We start from the raw sequence: 10,513 nt of genomic DNA, 5'->3' as shown, positions 1-10,513 counted from the left end.
TATTCAATAAAATTTTTAGGTTACTTTGAATTTTCGATTTCCTAGAAATGTACTTTTAAATCGTCACTTTTTTGTTCAGTACTTGTACTTTTACTTGTACTTTTTACTCGTTACTTTTTAAAATAAGAACTTTTTACTCGTTACTTTTTTTAAAAATACTTGTACTTTTACTCGTTACTTTTTAAAAGTAACGTTGCCATATATGGTTATGTGTCACATGTTGCCTCTAAATTTTCGACGCATGCAATTCTCTTTTACATTATACTTTCGCATAATATCATCTACCTCTCACCCCCTTCGTCGGGAAATCATTTTATTAAGCTTAAAGTGCGCATATGATTCACGAACATCATATATACAACCTTTCAATGCTCGTATGCTCCTATTGATGCAGACATTTGACTTTTGTAATTTACAATCACAATCTGTAAATCATTTTCTCATCCAACCCTGGACCATTTCATCATATCATTTTAAATCTCCATTTTTGTCATACGCAAAATCTAATGCCACACCTAGTGTTTTTCATCAGATATTCACCTCACATCGTCACAGATATTCACAATATGTAGGAATCTTTGTAGATAGTTCTGAATCTCCTGGGCATGTTGAGTGTGGGATCATAATAGCTGATCGAACCTATAATTATACCATTCCTACCAATTGTTCTGTTTTCACTGCGGAAACAGTTGCCATTCTTCTTGCTTTAAGACTTATTAGCTCATATTCGGAGAGGAAAATTTTCATTTATTCAGACATTTTAAGCTTTCTGAGACAACTTCAAAACGTGGGTAGATATATATATATATATATATAGCTACATTTCTAAAACTAAACACTGAATAAAAAACAGTTTCTATGGGTTTAGTGGCTCAAGAGCTTCTATAAGCTGAAAGTAAAAATCTTTCAATATTACTCACTATAGATAACAAAATTCAATGATGCTATATACTAGGCTATATACTATATACTCTAAATCAAAAAGAACTGAAGGATCAATAATTTATCACTAAAGTTTACTTATCACGGAACTTATTCATCTAACTTGTCAAGGAAACTAATATAACTAAGCTTCTAAACTAAACTAAAACTGAAAATAAACTAAAACTACTTAAGCTTATCTTTAAATATGTTCCCTAATAATGTGCACTTTTTAATTAATAACGAAAACTGTCATAATTTTCGAAATTTTTTTAAAAGCTTTAGATTACTGAAAATGTAATAAATGAATGATGTTAATAATCATAAGCATTTTAAAACTACTCTAAGAAAAAAAGTATGGAAAAATTACAAGAGCATGATACAATTTATCGTGTTTCTTTCTTTATGAGAACATCAAAAGGCACAGTGATTTTTTACGAGACCATTTGGTAATAATTTTGATAAAATTAACAATAAAATAATGTTTTATAATCTTTGTCAAAACTTCGTAAATAAGGAAAAATTTGGTAATTTATTATGATACTTAGAGCATGGTCATAGAAAACATTAATTCGGTTAAATTTACTTTTCAGTTTTGTATTTTTACTAAATGTTTCGTAGGGACTATAATTTTAAAAGCAATAATTTACGGTAAACTGTTACCATATGCATGGTTTTAACACCATATAGTTTTATTACCAGAATTCGTTTTCCCCCCACCCAAAATGCCTTTATTATACAGTACGTCAATTTTGCCATACTTTTTTGTCTGTGTAAAAGAATAATTAAATAAAACTGTTAATTAAAATAAAACAAACCCTGAGGCTTATTTGCCGAAATATTTCGAATGTTGAGTGAAACGGGCGATGTTATATCATTAGTTTTTAATTATGGCTAATACTTTGAAAGATATGTTTTGTGGTAAATAAAAAAAAATTTATATTTTTGAGAACAATATTTTAAAGAAGTACTCTCTTGATATATTATGAAGACCATATCCTAAAATAAATATCAAATATTGATAATTATCGACACGACACTAATAACACCACGATTATTTAAAAAAAAAAACAATCCTGAAAAAGATTCAATATGAAATTATCGTGATCATTATCAATAATGATTAAAATAGAAAATGATAATATCGTGAATTCTGTTGATAAGAAATAGGATTGTTAATGTGTTGATAAATTTCGTTTGACAATGAAAATATTGATAGTTTTAAAAAATAATTTAAAAATTGACAATATTCGCATTTCCTGACTATGTATCGTATTTTTACAATTCTGATATCACCCAGCTGCAGTGTTTATACGCACAGTGTTTTTAATTATGCATTAAAATCTCGATATCGCGAGGTTAGTCAAGAAACTGTTATATAATTATTTACAATTGTTAATCAAAAAATTTTTAAGAAATTTATAAAGGGAACTGTTGATTAACTTAAAGCAGAGAAAAAAAGTAACGTTGCGATAAAGCTCCGAATGATTTGAAATTTCTCTATCTTAATTCAAAAGAATTGGGTACATGCAGCTAATCACATGATCGTGTCTAATCACGTGGTTGGACATGGCATAAGGTTACAACTTTAAGACTTGAGTTCAATATCACGCTGTCAGTTTTAAGTCTAAATATTTTGTTGTAAGTCTTAATTTTTTTCAGGTCTTAATATTAAGTCTTGCTCAAACCCCCCTTTGTATGGAGAAATAAGCAAATCACAAAAACTCTTCCAAGTTGGGTGCTTAAGTAATATTTGATATGAATATTTTTTTCATAAAATTAAAACATGAATCAAAAACATAATGAAAGAAACATTTTTCTTTTATTTACGTTTATTAAACTTATATTTGATTTATGTAAAAAATTTAAAAAAAATGTGTTTCGAAAATTAGTCGAATCGAATTGAGTAAGTTTCGAAAATTAGTATGCCTTGTTTTTATTCATTTAATATTTATTATTAATGCAAGAAAAAACTCTGAATAATTGATTCCGAGACCAAATTATTCTATATCTGCTATTGCTTTCCGTTTCTTAAAATTATAATTATTTTTACAATATCTTTAATTGTATCACAGCTTAATTTATAATTCAGTTCAGTTTATTTAATCTAATATTTATTTTAATTCCATTATTTGTTTACTTGCCTTTTTCTTATACTTAAAATAGAGATTAAATGTATTTCCGGAACTACCTTATTTTTGGAACTTTTGTTTGGGAGGACGATATTCATATTTCCGGTCAGTCCCAATAAAGGGGTTAACCCTAAGGGATTAGTCCCAATAAAGGGGTTAATCTTTGACCTACGGAATATAAAGTAGGTGGATCATTCAATTCCTTTTAAATTGTACAATTGTGTAATGAGATGAATCGGGTTCGAATCCCAGCGATGGCTGGTCAATACGTAAGAGTGCTTTAATACTTTCACTTTTATATTGATTGTTTTAAAATTTAAATTAAAGGGTATTATTAAAGGGTAGTTTATGAATTTGTGAAATTAAATCTTGAGAAAAGTCTTATAAGTTAACTTCTATTTACCTCGGCTACGTAGCAATATTCACGTGTGCAGTCGTTAATGTGTAGAGTTTTTTACTTAATTTTTGACAAAAACTTTAAGGATATCTTGTGGTGTTTCTATTTTATCTATAAGACTTCGGCTTCGATTTCAAAAGTTCAGTTAAAACTGTAAATAATAACAGATAAAGTTTACACATACGTTATTAATTACAGTTTTAATGGCTTCAACTACATTTATTATAAGTTTTCTTATAATCATATGATTGTTTATAATCAATGAGATTGCCCCTATAATCATTGCATTTATAATCATGATCGTTGAATAAGACCTGTGAGATAAGGAATTGTAGTAACATGTGATTACAAGATAGCAAAAAGCTAAAATTATAATAACGTAACAATAACGCATAAAATAGTGTGAATTCATTATTTAAATCTCATTATTTATTGTGAAAACATTTATTTTGAAGGAAAATTCTTTTCGGTGCTATGAGTAAAAAAAAAATCATTAAATATATCGATTAGATGCCTATATGACAAAGTAGAAACTGCAACTATAATCGGGCCTTATGATTACTAGTAATCAAATTTACATGCATTATACATTTAATTATTGATAAATATCATAAATATACATCATAAATATACATCATAAATATACATCATAAATATATATCATAGATATTTACCTTAGTCGTATATTGTAATCCCACGATAATACGATTTCAAGAATATGATATGATAAGATTATATGACTACATATAATGTGACTTCAAATATATGATTCATTATAATAATTTATCATTATAAAAATGATCATGGTTTTTTGTAATTGAAATTATATTTAATCATGATTATGCTTGTAATAGTAGACCACATAATTACTTATATTTACTATTCCTCGTAATCGTTAATTATGATCACAAGTAATAGAGATTATATGGAATCATGATTTATGGTTGTAATCGCGGATTATATGATAACTTGCAATCGTGCATTCCTTTGATCTTTGATGATTATGATTACTTATAAGCATGATTTATTCATTCGATCATAGATCATATGATTATCTATAAACCCAAATTTTGATTCTTTGTGACACTGGTAAGGTTTTTTTTGTAATCATTGATTATGATTTTTCGTAAACATTGATTATGATTATTTGTAATCATTGATTATATTTATATTTCTGAAAAACTACATTGATTCCCAAATCACTATTTTCTTCCATGCTATTTATTCAATAAATATTCAAAATATTATGTTTATTAAAAGTTATTTTATAATAGTAACAAATACACTATCCGGCCAAAAGTATCCGGACAGCCAGTGGTATGGACTTAGAGCGTTCTGAGGCACATATATCTCTCATTTGGTGAAACAATGACGTAACAGCAAAATCAACCTAAATAGAGTAATTATCAGTTACGTCATTGTTTTACACCAAATGAGCAGTATATACTTACATTGTAACCTATAGGACCACATTGTTTACCCCATAATAAGCCTATAATTATTTCTTCTATTGGGGACAATGACGTAACTGCAAAATCAACTTAAATAGAGTAATTATCAGTTACGTCACTGCTTCACTAAATGAGGGGTATGATGTTGGCCCTTCTTTTGCATCAATGACAACCTGTACATGTCAGGGAAGATTTTCCACAGTTTCTGATAGGTGGTCACAGGAATTGACATCCAGGCTTCCACCACAGTGCTTGCAGTGAGGAGGGTCGATTTGGCTGGCTACGTAATCTGCTCTCTAATTCGTCCCAAAGGTATTCTATGGGCTTTAGATCGGGGCTCTGAGAAGGCCAGTCCAGTTTTCGTCAAACCACACGTGTGAGCAGCGATGAGGGTATAGAGCGTTCGCCTTCCAATGAAGCGAACCGAGTTCGAATCCCAGTCGATACGAATTCCGCATCCGGCTTGCACCGACCACAGTGCTGACGTGAAATATCTTCAATGGTAGACGGATCATGGGTTAGAGTCCCCTTGGCGTCAGGATAACTGTTGGAGGTTCTCGTGGTCTTCCTCTCCCTGTAACGCAAATTCGGGTTAACTCCATCAAAAAGTCCTCCACGAAGGCAAAACTTCTCCCAATACTCGATCCAGGAGTTCCCTTGTCTTCTGGATTGGATTCAAAGTGACAAGGCCACGGAGTTGAACATGAGTTGTCGTAAAGCTATAAAATTGGATCGGCTGTTCAACGATGGTTATAAAATATAAAATAAAATAAAACCACTTGTGTGCAAGCCTTGATGTGTGAATGGAGCAGTTATCTTGCTGGGCCTTCCCCGAAATATTGCCATAGAGTTGGGAGTGCAGCATTGTCCAGAATGTGCACATACACATCTCATAGTTTTATGTTTTCAACCACAGGAAGTAACAGACCCAGGCCAAACCACGAGAAACACTCCCACACCATTATGGTTCCACCACCATAACAATCGGGTGTCCGGATGACCAGATAGTGTATTAAATGGATGATAGGAATAATCTTTGAAAATGAATGAGTTACCTGACGATATGTGTCTTCAATAGTTGGTATATAGGATTCTCTGAAGGTCCCTTTCACAAACCTTAGAACAAGTGAGCTTTTTCCAACTCCTCCAGCACCAAAAACTACCACCCTGTAGTCGTTGCTTTGTTCAGGCATAGCGACTCTTCCTGGAGTGAAAACATATATTATGCACAATTTTGTCTGCTTTGACAGAAGACAAAATGCACTATCAATTTGAGTACGATTCATTTGCATGATCTCTATAAAAAATGAAGTGAAGAATGTATTTAAAGTATGATTAAGTTGTAAAGAGAAATGTGAATATCATTACATGATGGAAAGAGTTATTTTTAGTGTGATTTATGATTAAGTTAAATAGCTTGATGTTCAAACAAATTATGTGAGCTAGAATAAATATGTTAGTCCCTGATTTAACCCAAGGCCTGAGAGGCCCAAACCTAAGGTCTCCTAAGTATTACAAATATTTTTTTTTTGTATTTTTCCTTAAGAATTGTCTATTAGAGTTATAAGTTAACAAATATTGAAATAAATAAAAGCTCAAATTGACTAATACATCGTAATTTACTTGTGTTATAAATAATTTAAAAACATTTCATAATCAAACAACATGTAAATTTAGTTAAAAGTATTGACCACGGGGCCCCCGACAGTTCTGTGCCTAGGGATCCCGCCGTTCTAGATCAAGCCCTGAATTACGCGTTCCATATATAATATAGTTATTTGAAAATTTCATACACTAAAAAAAATGCTTGCTATATTACCTCAATACAGTGACAAACGCTAAGGTAATTTAAACACGCTTATGTATTTAAATTTTAATCTAATGCTTAAAAGAAAATTTAAAATACACTAGAGGAAAGAAGGCAGACAAAATGCTATTTATAATTAATTTCTAAATATTTTTTAATTTAATTAACAAAGATTTTTTCCCTCATATTTAAAAATTGTGTGTAACAGGCCAGCTAATAAATGACATTCATCTATGTCTGTTAACTTATGAAAGTATGGAATACTTTTTAAAAATAGGAGGCGTTGTTTTTTTGATTCTATTGGAGGATCTTTATCGAACATCTTGTAAGAAAAATTATCTAACTTTAAAAAAAAAGTATTACGAAACTCTTCATGGAGTAAAAACATCCAAAAAATGGATATATTTTAAATGTAGTACGTTTTGACTCCCAATTATAATAATTCATAAAGCTCTTGCAAAAATTGTTTTTATTAGAACTATTTCAGAAATATAGGATTTAGCATTATTTAACAAATCAATATGATTTATTAACATAAATTATGAAATTGTTATAGGCGTAGCATAAAAAATGAAACCCAGCACACTTGCATTAATAAAAGGGAAGAACATGTAAAGTGACATGCTTATTGAGTGTTAGAAATCAATATTAGAATGTACAATTCTTGTATCCGTAAATTTGAGTATGTTCAAAATATCACTTAACATGATTGTAAGAGCATATTAAGTAACATTTTCATGGATTTTATAAAATCAGCTTGTGAATATATAAAACAAGTTCCCGGAAAATTGAGTGATTTCAAAATCAATTAACATATTTGTAAGTGCACGTTTGTAAGCGCATGTTAGTAACATTTTCACAAAGTTTAGAAAATCAAATTTAGTATGTATGGAACAGGCCTTTAAATTTGATTACTTTTATAGTATCACTTAATTAGTTCTTCCCTTTAGCTTTAAATTACTTCAATGAAATATATACATCAATACAGGAATTGAAATATACCAGTTACAAGACAATAAAATAATAAAAATTGTATAGCAATTGCAAACATACATTCAGACAATTTTTCTTTGTAGAAGGAAAAAAAGAAAGAAACATTTATATCCATTCATGCAGATAGATTGTTTGGTAAACACAGTTTCGTAAAGCAACAAGATTGTTAACATTCAACATTCAGCAACAGGAGTGTCATTTCGTAAAAGCAACAAGAGTATTTTGCTAAGATGAGGATTGTGCGAGGGTTCAAAGAAAGTTAGCATGCAAAATAAATTTCATAGATACAACACACAAACGTGAGATTTTTTTTTTTCTTTTGAGAGAAAAGGTTTGTCTTAAAATAAGGAATGCAGTGCCCAGAAAGCAGGTTTTAAAAAATAGTTTTACCAATAGTTGTCGCTGCCGTCAGTACACTCATCCTGTATCCTGGATGGAGTAGCTTAGAAAACACATTTATTAAATTTTACAACCTTTGTAGTGCTTACATTACGTGAACTGAAGTGAGGAGATGATTCTTACAGTAATGTAGATGACACCTGAGGAGAAAATATAGAGTTGTATTGCTTTCGTTTTCGTCACCTTGCACATTTTTTTTGCTTCCTATAATAAATGTTCTTTTTAAGCCTCCCATACCCTGTATTGCTGTGTAAGTCCTTTTGTAAGTCCGTGAGAAGTGTTCTTCCCACGAAATTCTATCATTTTTAAATACATATGGGAAGTTTTTTTAAATTTTTTCCATCAAACTATCATTTGTATGGCCACTGTCTATGGATGGGTGGCCTAATGTAAACAATAACCGTTCTTAAACCGGAAGAAATTTAGAAAATTTCTGGTGTATCCCTCCGCTTATGTTGTGACTACGAGGCGATGTGTGAACAAGCCTAATATTCTATGCAGTTTTGTTATTGTAATTTGGGTTCAAATCTAAACATAATTGTACCATTCATAAGAGCTTTCAGAAATGTATTGATTCTCAGAGGACGTAAAGCCAAAAAAAATTTTGGAAAGTTAATATCTCATTGTGAATAATTCTTAAAGTTTGCCATGTTTTGTATTTTATCCCTTATTTGGCTACATTTGAATAAAATGTCGCCAAAAATATCTTTAAAAGTTAGTCTAATTAGAAAATATTCTAATGATTATAATATTAATATGATAATGCAGAAGTTTAAAGGCTGAAAGAAAGAACTCGGTACATGTGAAATACTGCAAAAGATATGATGCAATAATATGATGGCGCGTTTTTTCAATCTGCGGCGTAAAAATATATCGGAAGCAGTAACCCGGAAGTCTTGCGAGAGCAATTTAACCACTAGCGCCATCACCCTTAGCTTTACACGATCACCCATCCATAAGTTCAGAAAATAAAAAAAATACCAATGAAGAAAGCTTTGTTTACATAAATGTGGGTAGCGGTAAAGGTTTGCGTGGGTGCAAAGAAGAAAGGCTATCACCGGGGAGGGGAGAACGTTATGGGTTCGTTTATTTGATTGTTTCGCATCAATGTCATTTGCTTTTATAAACGCGGAAACCATAAATTTGGTTATTTATAAGTACAGAATTTCAAGTTCATGGCCAATTCTTCACAATGGGAAAAAGTTTTAAGACTTCCCCACCCCTTTCTCGCCTAAAAATGGTCTTAAAAATCATATAAATTTTAAGTAAAAAGCTAAATGAATATCTTTTTATAAATCAATCTAAAAATACTTACAAATCGATAGGCATAAATAGTTTTATTTAAATTCTTCATCAAGTCCAATCGTAATATATTCGAAAAATATTACAAAAAAAGCTATTTGTGTCTTAAGGAAGAATAAAACGCAATTAATTCCTGAGCTATTGTGTGAGACTATTTTATGTTGAATTTTTTATTATGTTGTATTTATGTATTTTATATCATGATGATTCATTTAATTCTTGTTAACATACGCAAGACATGAAAAATAAAAAGGAAAATATGCTATTAAAATTTGAATAGCACCTTTAAACACTTAATTACAGTTGTTTTCTTGTGTGTTCTGAGGAAAAGAAAACATACATATGAAACATTCTTAAGGTGTATTTCTATCAACATAGACTTATTTTTGATTTTCTGTCAAATTCTATAACATGTGACCAACAGTTGATTTTGAAATTTTAAACTTGGTTGCAGAATATAAAACATTTTTCTCAGCTTCTTTAACTATCAAAAGACAACAGGTATGTTTTTCCCTTTCTTCATACCATAAAGCTGATAAAACCTTACCTTAAGATAATGAATGTCAATAAAAGTTTAGAAAACTTAAAACTTTTGGTTACTTTTTTTTAAATTCGTGGTTTGGTGTTTGTTAAATTAAGAATTTTCAAGTCTGTTATTAGTTGTTCCCCATGTAAGATTAATAAAGTTACAAATTACTAATTTACATCATTAAGAAATTTCGCCTACAGAAGAAAGTTAGAACAGTAAAACATATCATCTCAAAGCTTTTGCTCCTTATTATAGGCATTTCTGCAAAATATTTCATATTCTTTGTTACAGTATTGATTATTACATTTGAATGAAAGTGAACCACTATGTAGTTTTGACAGTGCAGTCTTTCGCATTTTTACAAAATAGCATCTCTGTACGTTTAATATGTATAGAAATTCTTTATTCACCCCAGGGTTGTTATATAAATGTAAAGAAGCATATTCTTTAGAAAAATCGTACAATGGTTATTTTTTTTTCATTTTTCCTTGAATTCCTTTAATAGATATTGTGACCAGCTGTCAGTATATATATATATATATATATATATACTCATATATCATATAATGAGTATGTGTGTGA

General features: G+C 30.0%; 1 protein-coding gene across 2 annotated transcripts in view; it reads right to left on the bottom strand.

Moving 5' to 3' along the window:
* LOC107441632 (GTP-binding protein Di-Ras2) overlaps positions 1–10,513 on the bottom strand; it is a 65,944-nt gene that overhangs the window by 13,697 nt on the left and 41,734 nt on the right. Inside the window, exons 2-3 of one of the 2 annotated variants that reach the window (XM_016054969.3) lie at positions 8,092–8,240; positions 5,957–6,105 (exon numbers count right to left, since the gene is read on the bottom strand). In XM_016054969.3, the coding sequence (XP_015910455.1) occupies positions 5,957–6,105; positions 8,092–8,122 (180 nt within the window). In that variant the 5' untranslated portion in view covers positions 8,123–8,240. The remainder of the gene's footprint in view (positions 1–5,956; positions 6,106–8,091; positions 8,241–10,513) is intronic. The other variant, XM_071183965.1, reaches the window with a different exon arrangement.

The sequence above is a fragment of the Parasteatoda tepidariorum genome, chromosome 1 (assembly GCF_043381705.1).
Source record: "Parasteatoda tepidariorum isolate YZ-2023 chromosome 1, CAS_Ptep_4.0, whole genome shotgun sequence".
In the NCBI taxonomy this organism is placed as follows: domain Eukaryota; kingdom Metazoa; phylum Arthropoda; class Arachnida; order Araneae; family Theridiidae; genus Parasteatoda; species Parasteatoda tepidariorum.
This window is presented reverse-complemented; position numbering and strand designations above follow the sequence as displayed.